This window comes from Pygocentrus nattereri, chromosome 24 (assembly GCF_015220715.1).
Source record: "Pygocentrus nattereri isolate fPygNat1 chromosome 24, fPygNat1.pri, whole genome shotgun sequence".
Classification (NCBI taxonomy): Eukaryota; Metazoa; Chordata; class Actinopteri; order Characiformes; family Serrasalmidae; genus Pygocentrus; species Pygocentrus nattereri.
In genome coordinates this window covers 12,995,129-13,016,717 of record NC_051234.1, presented here as the reverse complement: position 1 = coordinate 13,016,717, position 21,589 = coordinate 12,995,129, and the positions used below count along the sequence as shown (strand labels likewise).

The 21,589-nt window shown below is 38.5% G+C and overlaps 3 protein-coding genes across 3 annotated transcripts in view; 2 read left to right on the top strand and 1 right to left on the bottom strand.

Moving 5' to 3' along the window:
- Window positions 1-3,192, top strand: part of tmem145 (transmembrane protein 145) — a 50,822-nt gene extending 47,630 nt beyond the window's left edge. Inside the window, exon 15 of the mRNA XM_017703875.2 lies at window positions 2,093-3,192. Within this exon, the coding sequence (XP_017559364.1) occupies window positions 2,093-2,326 (234 nt within the window). The 3' untranslated portion in view covers window positions 2,327-3,192. The remainder of the gene's footprint in view (window positions 1-2,092) is intronic.
- A 3,962-nt stretch (window positions 3,193-7,154) lies between these two features.
- On the bottom strand, window positions 7,155-10,956 carry mrpl17 (mitochondrial ribosomal protein L17). Its single transcript, XM_017703874.2, has 3 exons — window positions 10,564-10,956; window positions 9,910-9,978; window positions 7,155-8,056 (listed from the first exon to the last, which is right to left on the bottom strand). Exons 1-3 carry the CDS (start codon window positions 10,735-10,737, stop codon window positions 7,799-7,801), a joined length of 501 nt encoding a protein of 166 aa, XP_017559363.1. The 5' UTR covers window positions 10,738-10,956; the 3' UTR covers window positions 7,155-7,798.
- Window positions 10,957-19,553: 8,597 nt separating this feature from the next.
- Window positions 19,554-21,217, top strand: LOC108431011 (trypsin-2-like). The gene is made up of 6 exons (XM_017703873.2): window positions 19,554-19,603; window positions 19,767-19,917; window positions 20,031-20,281; window positions 20,489-20,625; window positions 20,817-20,918; window positions 21,091-21,217. The coding sequence occupies exons 1-6, from the start codon at window positions 19,564-19,566 to the stop codon at window positions 21,136-21,138; spliced, it is 729 nt and encodes a 242-aa protein (XP_017559362.1). The 5' UTR covers window positions 19,554-19,563; the 3' UTR covers window positions 21,139-21,217.
- The last annotated feature ends 372 nt before the right edge of the window (window positions 21,218-21,589 follow it).

Below are 21,589 nucleotides of genomic sequence, written 5' to 3'. Positions count from 1 at the left end.
ACCAAGTAATACACTTGTGGGTGCACTGTTAGATTTTGGAAGAATTTTTAAAATCTTTTTAAACATAGGTGTCCTTTGAGCAAGCCTACTGTACAAGCATCAAGCCCATATGTTCTCTATGGGCAAGAATTTAAATCCTCGTAAAGATTTCCTTACCTTATAAAAACAATTGTTTGCTTTAGTGTATTTATTTGGCATGAATTTCTTATACATTGCAGCTCTTAAGGTTGTAACATGGAAAATCTCTCTCTTTTTAAAGTAGGCAAAAATGATCTTTTAAGGAGACTTATTTAATGACAATGTGATGCCTCTTTTCAATGATACCCGAATTCTTTATCTGAGCCGAAGAAGGATGATTTAGTCTTGAATCCCTGACCACCAGTAACTACAAACTACTGCATTTCAGTGCTACTGCAAGTTCTGAGTTAATTACAAGACAAAAATATCTTCATACGACATGATTAACTAATGTTGCATATTAAGCGGCATATCCTTTTGCATATTAATGAATAATGGAAGTGAATGGAAAGATTATTTACAGTGCTGGATGTCTGAATTTGAGACCAACCTTTTCAGAGAGCTGTTTTTACAATTTAATCATTGATTACTCCTGACTTCCTTTTACTGTATGGACGCATGATACTCAATGATAAGGAAGCCGGTGTAAAATATAAAGGCACTCTGAACATAATAGGGCAGTTGAATATGTTGAGGTGCAAGATGTGTACATGAATATTTGGAGGTACGCAGAGTTGTTATTTTAGCTGTCTACATTATATTATAATTGAAATTTATTAGTGTATATGAGCTCAATAATTTGCTCAGAGCCCATAACACATGGTCACGTAATTCACTTGACCATTACAGAACATTTTTGCAGTATGCATTGGGTCACTGTCCATCTGCACTGTGACGTCCAGTCCAATGTGTTTTGGCCGAATCTGAGCAAATAATATAGCCCAACACACTTCAAAATTCATCTTGCTGCTTTTGCCTGCAGTCACATGATCATCAAATAAATAAAAGGGAATCAGTTTCATTGGCATCTATAAATGCTGCTCATGCCGTAGTACTACCTCTAGATGAGGTGATATGCTTTGGATCATGGATCATAAACAGTTCCTTCACTTGACCAAACTTTTCTCTTCCCATCATTCTGGTTAAAAAATTGGGGAGGCTATGTATGGCATGATTGTGATTTCTACACTGTTCACCCAATTCAGATAAAGACAGCTAAAATAACAATAACCAGGGGTGTTACCTCATTACCTGGCCTTTATATTTTGCTTTATATTCTGGTTAAAGAAAATATTTTTTAAGCAGCCCCAAACCTTATAACCTTGACATATCACATGTTTCACTCTCATTATATGGTTTCATCCAAGGACACGTTGATCCACTCCTTTAACTGAGAGAGACAGAGAGAGAGAGAGAGAGAGAGCAAGTACAGGGGTGTTGGCTGGGCATGTAAATATCAGAGGTTCAGCCCAGTTCATTGAAGAATTATTTTAGGAAATGATACCCCAGAATTTCGATAATTCCCCTGTAAAATGGGCAACTGGTATTTTCTTAATATGTGGATTTCCACATCAATAAACCGTGCAGCGAATTGGCAATGTTGACTGGCATTTATTATAAACAAACTCATATAAACCACAAACAAAAGAGAGTGAAGAGTTCGTAATGAAGAAATGTGTCAAAAACAGAGATGTTTCTACGGAGGCCCTAAAAGAACATGGATTCTTATGTTTTTACATTGAAAGTGACTCAGTTGTCATGACAATTGCATACATATCTTGAGGTCTCAAGAAAACAGCATTCCTTCTGTCGTGATCATGATAGTGATAACTTTAGATACCAGGAATAACTTATCAGAGAAAAAAAGGAGTTAAAAAAATATCCATCCTTCAGGGCTTCTGAGAAACATCTCTGCATTCTGATGTTGTAGTAAGTATTAATGACAATATTTTTGATCATTTTCATTGTGTTACTTGCATTCCCCTTAATGAATATTAATGATGTTAATTCCTATTTTTCGTATTCCACACTGTGTTCACTGCTTTCTGCTTTCTTAATTATGTTTGTTTGCCAGGCCCCTTTGAAGACCATAGATGAGGCAGTGGGGTGGAAGGGGCAGGAAGTGGCTCAGAACAGCGATCAAAAGATCATCACCACGACATCTGACTTGTCGTCCACATTTAGCCCGCCTCCTCCGCCCATCCCGCCACGCAGCTCTGCCCTCTCTCCACCCCCTCCCAGACTAGCCTCTCACTTTACAGAATATTTCAGCATGCAAGGGGGAGCAGGGATGGGCTCTAAAGCATAGTACATGAGACAGAGGGGCTTGGGGTTTGGAGAAAAGACCAAGTGAGAGCGCCCAGGTCTGGTTTCGGATATCATGTTTCAACATTATTTACGATAAGATACCAACAGAGCATGACGTTCGGTTTCCTGCAGTGAAGGTTTTACTACAGGATTTGGAGAAGAGGCGCTGTAATGGGTTGAGGAGTGCTATGATCATAAAAGAATAAAAAAGCAATAAATATTTCAGCTAAATGAAGGAGATTTTTGGATGTAGGTAGCACAGTATATCAAGAGCGGGTGGTAACTAATATACAGAATTTTAACATACAAAGATTTTATGTGGAAATAGGACAGTGACATGTAAATAATAATGAAGAACATTTAGAGTATCCTAGCAGTTTATAAAGGTTTTTTTCTTTTCCTAGTGGTGCTGTTACCATTCGAATTTTCATGCCATTACTTTGAACCAGAGCAGTGTATTCATCTCCCTTAAAAGACAATGCCAACATTTTGGCAGACAGTCTCAAGTTTCAGTTGTCCTGTATTATTATGAGGATGTAGCTTTTTGAGAGTCAGGAGAAGTGAGTGTCTCTGCTTGCAAATATTTTTTCCTCAACAATACTTTGGGGAACAATAAATCCTAATGGTAACCATCAATATATCACTGCAGACTTCATGAAAGCAGTACAACAGGATTTCACTTGTTTAATTTGATTTGGATATTTCCATCATAGATAATCATAGATGATGATCCTTCTGCTTCATAGGCACATCAGACAAGTGGAACTTGAGGCTATAGGTCAAAGTGGGGGAGCTGTCTTTTAACTGATGCCACATCACATTTTTTTATGTTTTACAACAGGTTTTGATTTAAAAAAAAAAAAGTAACAAAAAATAGATGTATCTTGTCTACATAGTTTAAATATTCCAAGTTTATATTTTTCTTCACAATGAATGCACTTAGGGAAACCATATGCTGATGTTTAAATGTGCAATGGCAAGCTAACTGTGGACACCGAGGCAGTATTTGTACACCATGCATGTTTGTGCTGTGTCTACACAGTCTATCCAGTGTATACATTTGTGCCTAGTTTGCAGAGCTAGCAGTCTCCTTTTATGCAGCACGCCTTGTATAGTTTTAAAAGGGAAAAACTCTCTCACTGTTTTAGATGACGAGTGAAGACACTGTTCCTCTTCATCTTTCCTTAATCTCTGCAGTGCAATAGAAGTCTCTTCTCACTTCGCAAGAGTATGAATGGGTATTATTCTTAATAGATTTTCTTCTTTTATGGTTGCATTTTTGTTGTTTTTGGATATGTTTTCATTACATGTAGGTTGTTTTGCACTCACATGCTTTCTGGGAAGGACATTTAGTGGAAGGTGTCATAGTAACTAGATGGCAGGATAAAACAGCCTGTCCATTTTAAACTTTTTAAGTTCACCTTGTTGCTGCTATAAACTTTATCTCTGAAATGGTTACTTTATTGGGAAAAAAACATTGTTAACAAGGTTGTATTTTATTTTCTCTTGGTCCATTTATCATGAAGCATTTACACAATGTGAAAGGAGAGAGTGGGGCACAACCTAAAACATTTTTTTGCAAAATAATTTTAAAAGCATTTCAGCAAGATCAGTAATTGTTTATACAAGCAACCTATCATCTCTCTGAGTTAGCAACCAGAAGGTTGTGGGCTCAAATTCCAGGACTGCCCCAGGTAGTGCTGCTCCTAGATTGGACGTAGACAGCAAAATGACACATTTCCCTTGTAGGAGTAACAAGGTACATGGCGTCTTTAGTTTTTGATGAATCTGTGCCTTAAAAATAAACTGTTTTGAATTTATATGGGAACCCTCAGTTTCCCTTAAGGCCCTGACATACCAAGTTGACTGTCCGCCATTGGTGAGCGTTGGTGGATGACCATTGCGCATAGTTTAAGATAAGATAGACTTTTATTATCCCACTGGGGGAAATTTGCATTGTTACAGCAGAATACACTGTAAGCAGATAAAGAGCAGTAAGTAGACAAAGATGTGCATCATACAAAATACAAAATATAAGATATACTATAGAAATAAATAAATAAACAAGGCGTCTGTTAGCAGAAAAATATAAAAAATAAAAATAGAATTAAGAAACTATACAAATGTACAGTTTACACATGCAGTTGTAAATGCAGTTGTTTATGTCTTGCGCTTTCGGCTCTAACCAGCTCTGTTTTGGCCACTTGCACATTTTAAATCGGTGCCAGTGGTCAGCTATAAGATAACTCACAAGGGAAAAAAAATGAAAGAGTAAAAGTAAGCATATGGCATTCTCAAGAAAATAGTCTAATATTTCAACATCTGTTTAAGTACCAAAGCTTGATCACTACTGATGGGCATTTTATCTATTTTTGCTATTTGAGTGCTATTCGTTTTTTATTCTAGGTTGGTTTAAACACATTTAAAACTCACAAAGCACTATTCAGATGGAATTGGTTTTACATGAAGAGGAAGGGTACTGACATTTGTTCTGACGTTTCACAGTGATTTTAGTCCTATCCAAATTTGCCATGTCAGTAAAGATTCTGGTAACTTTTACCTACTATAAAAAACCTACTACAGCTCCTGCTTCAGAGAGATATTCTCATTTGCGCAGGCCTATTAAATATTAAGTATCGGACATTAGCTAAGACTTTGTGGGATGTTCAAGTCCGTATTTTTACAGGATGTGAGGGGCGATGGCGCACTGATCAGTGGCTTTACATGGCGCTTGTTCTTTCCCATCAGGTTGGTGTGTCTGGGCCCTTAAGTAGCTTAGTTAGACCATGGTAAAACTACCTCCATGTGAGGTGGAGGTCGTATTTTAGCCTGGCTATGTTTCACTGTGAATTCACATGCTTCAAAATAGTGTTTCAAAATGTTACAGCCAGCAAGATGATAATTAAAACAGTCTAGGGGTGAATTCTGTGACTTCTTTTATGTCTTTTTTAATACTTTAATGGTTATCTGTACAAGTGCTCACAGATGACGATGCTGTGGGAATGCTAGAAGATCACCAAAAGCACATTCTTCTTGAACATTTCTTCAAGTTCTTCTACTCAAAAATCCCATCTTCAATGACCAAAAAGTGGTTCTTCTGGGGGAATTACTTAAAGAACCCTTGGTGGCTTTGTTTTAACTAGGTTGTGTCCAGATCTCCTTTCACAAGTGGTTTGATATGGTTTAAAAATAAAAAAGGGAAATTTAAGACATATGAGGTTGTGAGAGGCCAGCAATGTGAAAAAAAGTTACAACCTTGAGCTAGTGTTTAATTTGCATGGAACACTGGACAGTTTCATCATGGAACCATGATTTGAATACAGTGGCTACTTGCATTTTTATTTTAACAACTGTTCTGTAGATGTCATCACCACTTTCCTGAAGTAGACTGGTACATAATATGTACATAACATTTATAAGCAGAGTTATTATTTAGTAGGCTATGTTTTTTTAAAAAGTAATCATACTTGAATTAGAGTCTTTATTCAGCCATTTCAATTGTTTGTTTGTTGCTTCACTGAGTTGTTAAGGTTATCCAAACTGAACAGAAGGCAACTTAAGATTATAAAGGTTTTTGAGCTTGTGTCAATATTTATATTACTTTGATCAATTTAGAAGACACAGAAAAGGCAACTTGAAGTAGATGCCTACATGGGCTCATAGCTGTAAGGAACATGTGTGCAATTAACATAGGACATCGTTGAGCAGCCCTTCTAAGTTTACCACAGCAATATAAACATTGCATAGATGCTCAACATGTAATCTTTTTAAAGCTACAATTAAGATGTTTAAAAAGCACACAATGTTGCAATGTCACGGAAGAACCACTTTTGGTTCACTAAAGAACCTTTAAATTTAGTGTTTTTTTTTTTTTTTAAAGGTCCTTTTAGAAACCAAAATTGGTTGTTCTGTAGCATGTGTACATATCACTGTTGTCGGAACAAAACCTTGTATCTCCATTTTTGATGATTTTGATATCATTTGAAAATGCATGTTGGCCTTTATATTATGTATAAATGATTTAATGAGGGATGGACTAAGATTGGGGGGGGGGGGGGGGGGGGGTCTGGCTCCATTGACTTACATTGAAAGTAATGTATGTTTTTTCCCCTCTCCTGAAAATTTTTGATTTTGGAGATACAAGGTTTTGTTCCGACAGCAGCAATATACACCTTTGGCTCCTAAACACGTTATTTACCATTTTGTTTTCAAGAAATATGTAAAAACAACATATTTGAATGAATGCAGCTAAACACAAATACAACATTTTTTTTTTTTTTTTTTTAGAAAAAGTCTTAGTAGTTGTGAACTAGTTTCAAGAAGCAAGTTTGGTCCTAAAACTTTTGGACAGCATTGTATATCTACTATTAATTCTTTAAAACATTCATAATTTGAGTCATGAAAAGGAACTCCAAATTAATCTGTGGTTGAATAATGATCTTCCTAAAATCTATTTGGACCATACGGATGAAAGATGGCAGTGCATCTTCTATACGAAATTCATCATGTTTACAGTAAATTCAATATCCCATAATTCAGTGCACTCTTAAAATATCCTGGCTGTAGCTTTAAATTCTGATGGCATGACTCATCTAACTTTTAGCTGAGAGGCTGAGTTACTGATAGATGTGAACACTTTAAAAGAAAGGCAGGGACAGAAATTACAGAGGAGCTTTTTTGAATTTATGACTGAAGACAGCACAGCCCACCTGGGAGCACAGCAGACAGATCCAGTAAAGAGCACATTTATTGCACTGTTCAAATGCATTTTAATAGTGTTCAGAGAAAAAAAATGACACCTGCTGTACATACTCTTTTTGCCAAATTAAACTAGTCTGGTTTAATAATACGTCTCATGTGTCTGAATTGTTTTCACACAGGGACAATTGTTCAATTACTTTAGTTCTATTTATTGTTCCTTTCAATGGAGGAATTTTAAAGAACAATTTTGCAAATGCAGAAAAAACTGTTGAAAGAACCTCCAAATATATACTTGGAAATGAAAACCAGTGATATCTGATTGTGATGGCTCCCTTCACTTTTCTTTTGTTTCTGAACTAGATTACCTTTCCTCTGTTACATGCATCGAATATTGATTCCCACCTACTTGTGGAAAGGCCAAAGAAGTTAGATGGACCACAGCAATGCTACAGGGAACTTGGTATTTCTTGGTATATGCTCTGTTACAAAAAGGACTTTTAATCCTTATCATCAGTCCTGGAACCCCTGCCATCCTCAACATTTTTGATACACGATGTAACAAATATACTCAACAATAAGCAACAAGATGTACTGCTATTCATGCTACAAGTGTCAGTCAGTTTCAGCACTTCATACCCAAAGTATGTGTACAATCAAGATATACACCCAAGAGGTTTATTTAGTTTATTAAGTTAAAAGTATTAACTTGATGTTTTAACTTTTTTTCTACATACATGATTAAATATTGATGTAAAAGTGACAAGGGAATCTACTATGAATTATTTTCAGCAGTCAGCTGGGCTCTCTCTTCTCTGTAGCCTTTTAGAAGTTGGTTAACCAAGTTCAGTTCGTTTTCCTTCTTAACAGGAAACAGAGGTGGGAAAGGGTTGCCTTTATACTCAATAACAGCCATAGCAGCACGGTCCAGATTTTCTCTGTTTGGTAGACGGGCCATCCGTGTATATCCACTTGACTGGTTTTCAAACCTTGAAGCGAGAACTTTGAAAAGCTTTGGAATCAAGTCTTTCTCCTGAAAGACAAAGAGGTATGTTAAAGGGTTTCTTTAAGCTCTCAATCATTCATTATACAATGATCAGCCATTATATTAAAACCACCTCCTTGTTTCTGTCCTTGTCCATTTCATCAGCTCCACTTATACAGGTGCAGACTGTAGTGCATCTTTTTTTTATTAGCTCCTTTTACCCTGTTCTTCAATGGTCTAGACCCCAACAGGACCACCACAGAGTGGGTATTATTTGGGTGGTGGAACAGTCTCAGCACTGAAGTACTACTGATGTATATTGGCATGTTAGTGTGTGTTGGGCTGGAATGAGTGGATCAGACACAGCAGTGCTGCTGGAGTTTTTAAAACACTGAGTTCACTCACTGTGAACTATATTAGACATCTCCTTTGTTGGTCCACCTTGTAGATGTAAAGTTAGCTTTTCTGATCCTCACAGGATGCTGTTGGCTGGATGTGTTTGGTTGGTGGACTATTCTCACTCTCATGAAAATGAGATTCATATTACATTCACAATTCATTACAATTCATATTATCGTTCTCATCTCACCAAAATGTTTAAAAACTCCAGTAGAGTCTGGACATGTGTCTGACATAGTTAGCAATGTACCACTCAAACCAGCGCAAACATACACTAAAAGGTCACCTCCACATGCCACCAGGTCAGTGTCACTGCAGTGCTGAGAATGATCCACCATCCAAACAATACACGTTCTGTGGTGGTCCTGACCATTGAAGAAAAGGGGTAAAACGGATTGAATACAGTCTGTAGTTGTAGAATTAGAAAGTGCTCCTATATGGTAAGTGAAGCTAATAAAATGGACAATGAGTGTAAAATCAAGGAAATGTTTTTAATGTTATGGCTAACTGGTGTGTATACACACTATATTGCCAAAAGCATTCGCTCGTCTGCCTTCGCACTTCATATGAACTCGAATAACATACCATTCTTAATACATAGGATTTAATATGACGAGAAGGACTGGCTCACAGTCTCTGCTCCAGTTCATCCCAAAGGTGTTCAGTCGGGTTGAGGTCAGGACTCTGTGCAGGCCAGTCAAGTTCTTCCACATCAAATCCACTCATCTATGTCTTTATGGACCTTGCTTTGTGCATTGCTGCGCAGTCATGTTGGAACAGGAAGGGGCCATCCCCAAACTGCTCCCACAAAGTTGGGAGCATGAAATTGTCCAAGGATCAAAAAAATGAAACATGATTTGCCACTCCAGAGAACACGTCTCCACTGCTCTAGAGTCCATTTCCGGCGCTTTACACCACTGCATTCAATGCTTTGCGCTTGGTGATGTATGGTGTGATGGTGTGCTTGGCCATGTAAACCCATTACATGAAGCTCTCTACGCTGTTCTTGAGCTAATCTGAAGGCCACATGAAGTTCATAGGTCTGTAGCGACTGACTCTGCAGGAACTATGCACCTCTGTGCACTATGCACTTCAGCATCCGCTGACCCCACTCTGTCATTTTACATGGTGTACCACTTTATGGCCGAGTTACTGTCGTTCCTAATCGCTTCCACCTTGTTATAATATCACTGACAGCTGACTGTGGAATATTTAGTACTGAGGAAATTTCACGACTGGACTTGTTGCACAGGTGCCATCCTATCAAGTACCACGCTGAAATTCATTGAGCTCCTGAGAGAGACCCATTCGTCCACAATGTTTGTAGAAGCAGTCTGGAGTCCTAAGTGCTTGGTTTTATACACCTGTGGCCATGGAGGTGACTGGAACGCCTGAATTCAATGATTTGGATGGGTGAGTGAATACTTTTAGCAATACAGTGTATATATTGATTAGTTCCTTATGTATATGTATGCGTGTATATAAACACAAGCACTACCTACCGTGAGCCAAAAATCTGCCATTTTCATCGACTTTTCATTAGTGTCTCCTTTTTTGGCATAGTCAATCAACTGGCAAAAGAAAGGGAAAAGAACAAAAATCATTCAATTCACTTCTACTTAGCATTTCATGAGAAATGCACAGGAATGGCGCTTAAAATGCGCAGAACAAATCTTTTGATTTACAATGAGCGTTTCAGAAGCCAAAGACAGAAAATCCAACACTATGCACTGTCTTAAGGCTGAGCCGACTCTGTATCACAAAGGGCTGTTCTTAATATAAATTGCGTTGACAAAACAAAATTGGTTTTATACTCCACTGACTTTAATTGGTCAAAAAAATGGACCTCACCGCTGCAATTCATGTTTGTAGTCTTTCAGAAGTGTTTAGAATAACTGAACATCCATCCACGACCGAGCTAAAATGTGAGCGAGAAAGGACAATACTGCCCTCATCTGGATCTCACCTTGAAAATTCGGCATTATTAGAAATGCTACTTTGACCAAAGTGGCATGACTTAGACTTTACATTTACATCCATTGCAGTAACGTTAGGTCCTTGTATATAAACACTTTACACTGCTGGGGGGTTTGACAGCCAAAACGCTGCTCTCTAACGCACACGCGAGCGGCTGCATCGGTAACATTAACTCTCACCTTTTCCGCGTAGAACCGAACCTCGTCAGCTCGAGCTCGGGTGGTCTCTATCCTCTCGTGTCGAACCAAACCCGTGAGGATGTTCCGAAGCATATTAATTCGGGACTCGGGGCCAAGACCCATTCGACGGGCCACCCGTCCATGAGATATCAAAGCTCGAAGTGTGAGATGCATTTCTCTGGAGACTCGTGAGGACCACTTTCTCACTCGCAATACAACACCCTCTACTTTTAGGTATAAATTTCTCAGAAGAAAATAAATTTGAGGTATTCTATCCCGAGATATCAGGGTTAAAATTAGGCTTATCTTAAAAACTACACTGCTGCAAGCCAGTCATGTGGGCTACCAAGCAGCTGAAGTAACCTTACTGTCACTAGCAGCGGAAACATCCGGTCTCAGTCGGCCATGTATTTCAAAATCAAAGTTCTGTCTGTCTAACATACACTAACATACTACGCAACGTCCCAAAACTCGTGTCGTGTTTGTTTAAATTATTAAAATGATATTAGTAATGATACCTATTGAAAGAAATAGCTATATTGACAAATTACTTTTTTCAAATGTATATGCTGCATGGTTTATGCACCGTTTTAGAATAGAGCATATTGAGGAGGTAGAACTTTCTCAGGAAAAAGGGCCCTAAGGAAAAAGAGGGGTTCCTATTTTCCTATGAGGTTTTAAATTAATTTTAATACATTTATTTTATTTTATCTATTGGCTTTTCTGGCCAAGTAGGGGACTGTTCCCTCAGTGTATTTCCTTACAATTCACTTGTCCTAAAAATTCGATTTTTAGCTTTATGTTTACACGCACTCAGTGTGTGCATTGTGTTAAAGAGCATCATGTGAGATCTTTATTATCCTATAAAAGATGTAATGTGTAGGTGTCCCAATACTTTTGTCCATTTAAAGTATGTTCCCTAGTGAAACAGACAATCATGGTTGACTATTTAAGTGTTTTTCATATATCAGGTGAACTTAAAAGTAAGTCACACAAGTGTTCTTACTTAGCAACTGATGCTCACAATAATAATGCAGTTATTATGAAACAAAACATGTTGACAAAACAGACATTTTAAATATGTGTTTTAAATAAAAAATAAATATAATAACAATAATAATAACAATATCAATGGTAATATAATAATAATAAAAGATAGCACAGTGTACAACAAAATTGAGCCGCAATCCAACATCACTTTCTACACACAAAATAAACATAAGGCTAAAATATAAAGTGCAGATTTAAGAAAAATAGTATAAAAATCTTAAATATAAAGAAAAAGGACTATAAAACTATATATTCTAAACAGACAATAGACAATAGACAAGTGAGGTAGCAGTTAGTTATTGCACATTCCTTAGATAGCTTATAGAGTTTATAATATTGCACATATGTATACATATACACTGCTCAATAAATGGAACACTTAAACAACACAATATAACTCCAAGTAAATCAAACTTCTGTGAAATCAAACTGTCCACTTAGGAAGCAACACTGATTAACAATCAATTTCACATGCTGTTGTGCAAATGGAATAGACAACAGGTGGAAATTATTGGCAATTAGCAAGAAACACTCAAAAAAGGAGTGGTTCTGCAGGTGGGGACCACAGACCACTTCTCAGTACCTTTCTGCTTTCTGGCTGATGTTTTGGTCACTTTTGAATGTTGGTGGTGCTTTCACACTCGTGGCAGCATAAGACGGACTCTACAACCCACATAAGTGGCTCAGGTAGTGCAGCTCATCCAGGATGGCACATCAATGCGAGCTGTGGCAAGAAGGTTTGCTGTGTCTGTCAGCGTAGTGTCCAGAGGCTGGAGGCGCTACCAGGAGATGGGCCAGTACACCAGGAGATGTGGAGGAGGCCGTAGGGGGGCAACAACCCAGCAGCAGGACTGCTACCTCCGCCTTTGTGCAAGGTGGAGCAGGAGGAGCACTGGCAGAGCCTTGCAAAATGACCTCCAGCAGGCCACAAATGTGCATGTGTCTGCACAAACGGTTAGAAACCGACTCCATGAGGATGGTATGAGGGCCTGACGTCCACAGATGGGGGTTGTGCTCACAGCCCAACACCGTGCAGGACGCTTGGAATTTGCCAGAGAACACCAGGATTGGCAAATTCGCCACTGGCACCCTGTGCTCTTCACAGATGAAAGCAGGTTCACACTGAGCACATGTGACAGACGTGAAACAGTCTGGAGACGCCATGGAGAGCGATCTGCTGCCTGCAACATCCTTCTGCATGACCGGTTTGGCAGTGGGTCAGTAATGGTGTGGGGTGGCATTTCTTTGGAGGGCCGCACAGCCCTCCATGTGTTCGCCAGAGGTAGCCTGACTGCCATTAGGTACTGAGATGAGATCCTCAGACCCCTTGTGAGACCATATGCTGGTGCGGTTGGCCCTGGGTTCCTCCTAATGCAGGACAATGCTAGACTTTATGTGGCTGGAGTGTGTCAGCAGTTCCTGCAAGATGAAGGCATTGAAGCTATGCAAAGGCCCACCCACCCAATTTTGTGTGTGACCCCAAATCCAGGCCTCCATTGGTTAATAAATTTGATTTCCATTGATGATTTTTGTGTGATTTTGTAGTCAACTTTGTGCAGAATAAAGTATTCAATGAGAATATTTCATTCATTCAGATCTAGGATGTGTTATTTGAGTGCTCCCTTTATTTCTTTGAGCAGTGTACATACATATGCACACACGTCTACATATACAAACAAATATACATATACACATGTGTACACATCTAAATATACATATGCACACATGTACACATATACACATATGTATACATATACACATGTATACATGTACATATAACATATGTATAAATATAACATATACATATACTGTATGTACATATACATATACACATGTGTACATATACACATGTGTACACATATAAATATACATATACACATTTGTATACATATACATATATGTATGCATATACATACATGTATAAATATACATATACATACATATACACATGCGTGTTCATATACATATACACAAACGTATACATAAACACATACACATACGTATACATATACACTTAAGTATACATTTACATATTCACATAGAAATGCATATACACATACATTTAAATATGCACGTACACATACATATAAATATGCATGTACACATACATATAAATATACACATACATATACATATGCACATACATATACATATACACAAATGTATACATTTACTCATATGTATACATATACACAAACGTATACGTATACATATACACATACATATGCACAAACATATACATATACACAAGCATATACTTATACACATACATATACATACACATATACACATACATATACATGTACTTAGACACATACATATACTTATATGTATTCATATATATATGCATAGACGTATGCATATACACTTAAGTATACATATACATGTACACATAAATATGCATATATACATACGTATACATATTCATATACACTCACCAGCCACTTCATTAGGTACACCTTGCTAGTAAAGTGTTGGACCCCTTTGGCCTTCTGAACTGCCTTCATTATTCATGGCATACTTTCAACAAGTTGTTGGAAACATTCCTCAGAAATTATGGTTGGTCATTTCAGTTACTGTTGCTGGCGAGCCCCTCCCCCAGGCCTGGCTCCAGGGTGGGGCCCCGGGCAGCGTACACAGTCCTGTTTTTGTGTTTTCATAGGCGTTATTATGGATCACACTTTGTCTGACCTGTCCCCTAGGACCAGTTTGCCATGGGAGACCCTACCAGGAGCTTTTGCTCCAGACAACATAACTCCTAGGATCATTCAAGCACGCAAAACCCTCCACCACGATAAGGTGGTGATCCATGGAGAGGAAGTTGGAGGTTGATGGTGTCATTTTGAATGTGGTCAGTTCATATGCACCACAGGTTGGTTGTCAGTTAGAGGAGAAAGAGGAATTTTGGAGTAAGATGGATGAAGTGGTAGATGGTGTCCCTAGAGAGGAGAGATTAGTGATTGGTGCAGACTTCAATGGACATGTTGGTGAAGGGAACAGAGCGGATGAAGAGGTGCTGGGTATGTATGGTGTGAAAGACAGAAATGTGGAAGGTCAGATGGTTGTAGATTTTGTAAAGAGAATGGAAATCGCTGTGGTGAACACATATTTTCAGAAGAGGGAAGAACACAGGTTGACATACAAGAGTGGAGGGAGGTGCACACAGGTGGATTATATCCTTAGCAGGAGATGCCACCTAAAGGAGATTGGAGAATGTAAAGTGGTACCAGGGGAAAGTGTAGCAAGGCAGCATAGGGTGGTTGTCTGTAGAATGAGATTAGAAACAAAGAAGAGGAAGAGAGTGAAGACAGAGCCAAAGATTAGATGGTGGAAGCTGAAGGAGGAGGATGGTTGCAGGCAGTTCAGGGAAAAATTGCAACAGGCCCTTGGGGGCAGTGAGGAGCTACCTGAGGACTGTAGGAAACTAAAGCTAAGGTTGTGAGAGACACTGGCAAAAATGTGTTGGGTGTTTCGTCTGGTCAGAGGAAAGAAGACAAGGAAAGTTGGTGGTGGAATGAGGAAGTCCAGGAGAGTATTCAGAAGAAGAAGGCAGCTAAGAAAAAATGGGATAACCAGAGAGATGAAGGAAGTAGGCAGGAGTACTGTGAGGCTAGTCACATAGCGAAAAAAAATGGTGGCAAAGGCAAAGGCTCAGGCCTATGATGAGCTGTATGAAAGGCTGGACAGGATCAGGAAGTGCAGAGAATTAGTAAGGTGGAAGTGAGGGCAGCTTTAAAAAGGATGAAGAATGGAAAGGCAGTTGGTCCAGATGACATACCTGTGGAGGTATGGAGATGTTTAGGACTTTTTAACCAGGCTGTTTAACAAAATCCTGGAGAGTGAGAGGATGCCTGATGAGTGGAGAAGCAGTGTACTATTTTAAGAACAAGGGTGATGTGCAGAGCTGCAGTAACTACAGAGGTATAAAGTTGATGAGCCACACCATGAAGGTATGGGAAAGAGTTGTTGAAGCAAGGCTAAGGCGAGAGGTTCAGATCAGTGAGCAGCAGTTTGGTTTCATGCCCAGAAAGAGTACCACAGATGCAATTTTTGCGTTGAGAGTGTTGGTAGAGAGGTACAGAGAAGGTCAGAAGGAGCTACATTGTGTCTTTGTGGATCTAGAGAAGGCATATGATAGGGTGCCAAGAGAGGAACTGTGGTACTGTATGAGGAAGTCAGGTGTAGCTGAAAACTATGTTAGGGTGATGCAGGACATGTATGAGGATAGTGAGACAGTGGTGAGGTGTGCAGTTGGAGTGACAAATGGTTTCAAGGTGAAGGTATGGTTACATCAGGGATCAGCTTTGAGCCCCTTCTTGTTGACAGATGAGGTCAGGCAGGAGGCTCCATGGACCACGATGTTTGCAGATGACATTGTAATCTGTGGTGAGAGTAGAGGGCAGGTGGAAGAGAATCTGGAGAGGTGGAGGTTTGCACTGGAGAGGAGAGGAATGAAGGTCAGTAGAGACAAGACGGAATACATGTGTGTGAATGAGAGGGAGGCAGGTGGCAAGGTAAAGATGCAAGGAGTAGAGGTCGTAAAGGTGGATGACTTCAAATATCTTGGGTCAACCATCCAGAGCAATGGACATTGTAGAAAAGAGGTGAAGAAGAGGGTGCAGGCAGGATGGACTGGGTGGAGACGGGTGTCAGGGCTGATGTGTGACAGAAGGATAGCAGCAAGAGTGAAAGGGAAGGTTTACAAGACAGTAGTGCATCCTGCTATGATGTATGGTTTGGAGACTTAATCAAAAAGACAGGAGGCTGAGCTGGAGGTGGCGGAAATGAAGATGCTGAGATTTTCGTTGGGAGTGACAAGGATGGACAAAATTAGAAATGAGCAGATCAGAGGGACAGTGAAGGTGGAGTAGTTTGGAGATAAAGCCAGAGAGGCCAGGTTGAGATGGTTTGGACATGTGTTGAGGAGGAATAGTGGATATATTGGTCAAAGAATGTTGGAGATGGAGCTGCCGGGTAGAAGGAGAAGAGGTAGACCTCAGAGAAGGTTTATGGATGTAGTGAAGGTGGACATTGAGATGGTTGGTGTACAAGTAGAGTAGGCAGTGGATAGGGCAAGATGGAGGCAGATGATCCGCACTGGCGACCCCAAAAGGGAGCAGCCGAAAGAAGAAGAAGAATCTAGACAAGTAATTACACAATTCTTTTAATAATATAAGGTATCTGTTGGATTAAACTGTGACTAACTAAAGATCACAACGTTATCAAAACAGTTAGTTTGTCATTATACTCTATTGATATTTGTCATGGCCTCAAAGATACGATTGCTTTTCCCTTTGCTCCTGAAATTCCAGAGCACCTGGTGTTTTCTCACCTACAAAGCACAATGGAATGATTTGGAATGGAACTGAATTCTTACATTAATCACACATTTTGAGTTGCGTGCTTTATTATGTTCAGCCCAATACACACCAGTGGTTTAAAGTAGAAGTTGATTTAAAGTTACCAAACATGCAGGGCCATAGAGTGGCAGAAAATCATCAGATGAAGAGACTGTGGGCATGTACTCTCTTAAATTCATAGAAAGAGGTCTCTAAGCAAGTTAATGTCAACAACCAATGAAATGAAAAAAAAAAAATATATATATATATCCTCCTATTTTTGTATTTGTCTACTATTGTGCCTTATTTTACCTCCATCACAAGTGGCAGAATTAATATATCTAAAATTTGATGGGATGTTTTTCTCCCAAATGGATACACACATTTCTCAAAATTAAAGATTGAAGCTCATTATAATCACCCTATCCAAAACCCTGCCTCTATGGAAATTCTCACACCACACCACAGCATCTGGTTTCAGATTGACAAAAAAAACTGCTATCAAGAACTTGAAACAGATTCAGAGAAAAAGGCAAAGGGCAATGACTGGTCTCCAGCAAAACTAGCATATCGCTGTTGTCAGATGAAAAATCTCCAAAATGGTAACTTTACAGGAAAAGGAAAAAACATACTTTTCTTTTAATGTAAGTCAGTGGAACCAGATGTTTTTCCAAGTCACTTTTGGCCATTTCTTTTGGCCCATTCTTCATGAGATTTACACACAATGTAAAGGGCAACAGGCATTTCCAAATGATCTCAAAGACTGACAGCAGCGATATGCTGTGTTTTAGATGCTGGTATGTTGGTCAAACCAGCACCAGACCAGCATAAACCAGCTTAGGCCATGGAAATCATGCTGGTCTTATAGTTTCTACTAGAATCCCAGTAATCTGTAATCTGTAATGTGTAGCAATGACAGCGTAATATTTAAGATCCCCTTGTGAATAAGTGTTAATATTAAAAAAATGATTCAGTAATACTATTGCCTTGATGTCATTGACCATATGAAGACAATTTTTTTATAACAGCATATATGAACATATAGGTCTAAGACAACTGGAGGGTCTGTAGTCTGATACTGTCATAGGCTTATAACACTGGATGTCATTGGTTAATTGTTTTTTTCTACACTAAATATATATATATATATATATATACATATATATACACTAAATATATATATATATTGTTGTTACTATTATATCAAAAAAACTAGTGGAACTGGTGATATGGCTGAATTACAGTAAGAAATGCCTGAAATTTTAAGACATACCTAAAGCAATTTAGCAAAAGCAATCCTCCACTTAGCACATTTGTTGGCTTAAAGGCCAACGTGACATTATCAAGACAGTTGGCATTAAACTCTGTGTATTTTTCCTGGCCTAGAAGATATGGGCATTCTGCCCTTTGCTCCTGAAATTCCACAGCAGCTGGTCTTTTCTCACCTACAAGGCTCATTTGAATTAATTTATTATTCTTCTTATGCATCTTTTTAGATAGAAAAATCTTGCAAATTGTTTTGAATAAGGAGAAAAACATGGAATAAATATAATAATAATAATAATAATACAATACATAAAACATATTGTTGTTGTCAGAACAAATCTCGTATCTCTGTTTTGTCATTTTTTTCTGTTTTTATCGTAATTTGAAAGTACCTATTGTTCTTTATATTGTGTGTAATCTTCATGATGAATGGACCAAAAGAAACAGCCCAAAATGACTTGTAAAAAATTCTGGTTCCATTGACATTAAAGGTAAACTAGGTTTTCTCCTTCTCCTGTAAAGTTACCATGTTGGATATACAAAGAAACAGCCCAAAATGACTTGTAAAAAATTCTGGTTCCATTGACATTAAAGGTAAAGTAGGTTTTCTCCTTCTCCTGTAAAGTTACCATGTTGGAGATACAAAGAAACAGCCCAAAATGACTTGTAAAAAATTCTGGTTCCATTGACATTAAAGGTAAACTAGGTTTTCTCCTTCTCCTGTAAAGTTACCATGTTGGAGATACTAAGAAACAGCCCAAAATGACTTGTAAAAAATTCTGGTTCCATTGACATTAAAGGTAAACTAGGTTTTCTCCTTCTCCTGTAAAGTTACCATTTTGGAGATACAAAGTTTTGTTGTGACAACAGCGATATAAAATAATACAAGTTTACATTGATCATACATCATATTCAGCTCATGCAAGCAGACACAAGTAGATCTAAAAAGAAAGATGTAGTTTGACGTGAAATTTCATATAAAGCTACAATCAGGGATTTCAGGAAGTTTTTAAATCAATTAATGTATGTAATTCATAATTGAAAAATAAAAAAAATGAGGCCATAAGTCATTTAAGTAAAATGAGACTTAATTAGTGCTGAAATTCGACAGTTCAATGAGACAAATAACTTTTTAAGGTCAAATTTATTGCTGCTTTGACCTTCAAATAAAGAAATATGTGAAAATTACACTTGCATTATAGTATTTTTAGCAAGAGGTTAGCAAGAAGAAGAAAATAGCAACTTTTTTTGGACAAATGGGATTAGAGAAGGGCGTGTTGCGCTGTGGCTTGGATATAAAAAGGAGAGCTTATGAACATTTTGGTAAACCACATCTATAGCCACTATGAGGTCACTTGTCTTCCTTGTTCTCCTCGGAGCAGCTTGTGAGTATGACATCCATGCGCTGATTGCATCTCTTGTGGGGCAATAATGTTTACCAGTATCAATACACAATGCTAAATATGCGTAATTTCTTGTTCACTCAGAATTGGCTAATTTGCTAAATAATTTGAATCATAATTTGAAAGTTCCTATTGTTCTTTACAGTTGCTCTGGACGATGACAAGATTGTTGGAGGGTATGAGTGCAAAGCCAACTCCCAGCCCTGGCAAGTGTCTCTGAACGTTGGCTATCACTTCTGTGGTGGCTCGCTGATCAACGAGAACTGGGTCGTGTCTGCTGCTCACTGCTACATGTCGTAAGTGATTTAAATAGTAATTAGTAAGCCAGTCACTATAGAACGTTTTTCCCAAGCTAATCCTTGTGAACTGTTAAATATTCAGTCTAACACCAGCTTTTTCTCCATTCTAGTCGTATTGAGGTTCGTTTGGGTGAGCACAACATCCAGGTTAACGAGGGCACAGAGCAGTTCATTACCTCTTCTAGTGTCATTCAAAACCCCAACTATAACTGGTGGACCCTGGACAGTGACATCATGTTGATCAAGCTGAGCCAGCCTGCCAGCTTGAATGCGTATGTGCAGCCTGTGGCTCTGCCCACGAGCTGTCCCTCCGCTGGCACCATTTGCCTTGTCTCTGGCTGGGGAAACACCATGAGCTCCAGTGAGTAGGAAATACCACTGAAGTATTCACAATTCAAATAGGTTTTTTGGTTCTGTCATGACAAAAATGACAAAAATTGATTCTGATGCCACTACAAAGGTACAAGCATCATCTTCAAATTCTGTCAAGTTGTTTTTTTTTGTGTGTTTGTGGTTTCTGTGCTCAATTATCTGCCTTTATTCCTTGTATCACTCCTTTTCCCTGTAGCGGCTGACAGCAACAAGCTGCAATGTCTGGAAATCCCCATTCTCTCCACAACTGATTGTGACAACTCCTACCCTGGCATGATCACTAACACCATGTTCTGTGCTGGCTACCTGGAGGGAGGCAAGGACTCCTGCCAGGTACATAGCTACATAAAGACAAACAGACATGCACACAGACACATCACAGAACATGCATTTAAAGGTTTCAATATTTGAAAAACATTAAATGTATTACACTGTATTTGCATTTGCTATGATAATGACTGTAATCTAAATCTTATATAACTTATGCCACTGCAAAAATACAAGCATTTCTCACTTGCTCTCAGGGTGACTCCGGTGGTCCTGTGGTGTGCAATAGTCAGCTGCAGGGTGTTGTGTCCTGGGGATATGGCTGTGCTGAGAAGAACCACCCTGGTGTTTATACCAAGGTAACAGTGTTGCTTGTTGAAATATGAAATGAGCTACAGTATATATATATATCAAAAGTGGCTAAACAAAATAGTCTTGTCTACTAATTTTAATACAATTCTTAAAAATAACTCTCTAAAATGATTTCTGAGACTGAAAGCATTTTATTTAAACATCTTGTTCTTCCTTCAGGTCTGTGTGTTTACTGACTGGATCAGGGACACAATCGCTAGCAGTTAAATCTGCTACCTCATGCAAGACAACACCATGCAGTCAGAACAACAACTCAAATGCAATTAAAATAATTTTAAAAAGTGTATCATTTGACTTTTGTTTTGCAAACCTGCTTTGTAGCAAAATTGGCTACACGTTAAGGATACAGAAATTCGTTAATTAATGCATTCGGCCATTTTCATCTGGAGAAAATTTTACTGTTTGAGCCCTTTTTTATGATCAGCACTTCACTGCACATTCAGTTATTCACCACACACAACACAGGCAGTTAAATATTACTAAAAATAATTACACTAATAACAAGATAATGATGAGCGCATGAAAACAACAAACAAAACAACAAAATAAATACCGATAGGAATGTCAGTATCAGCAGGAAGATAATCTCAGAAAGTAGGTTGCGTGCACACTGTTTTTAAAGCAAAAGAGATGTACTGTACTATGACAACAGTAAGAA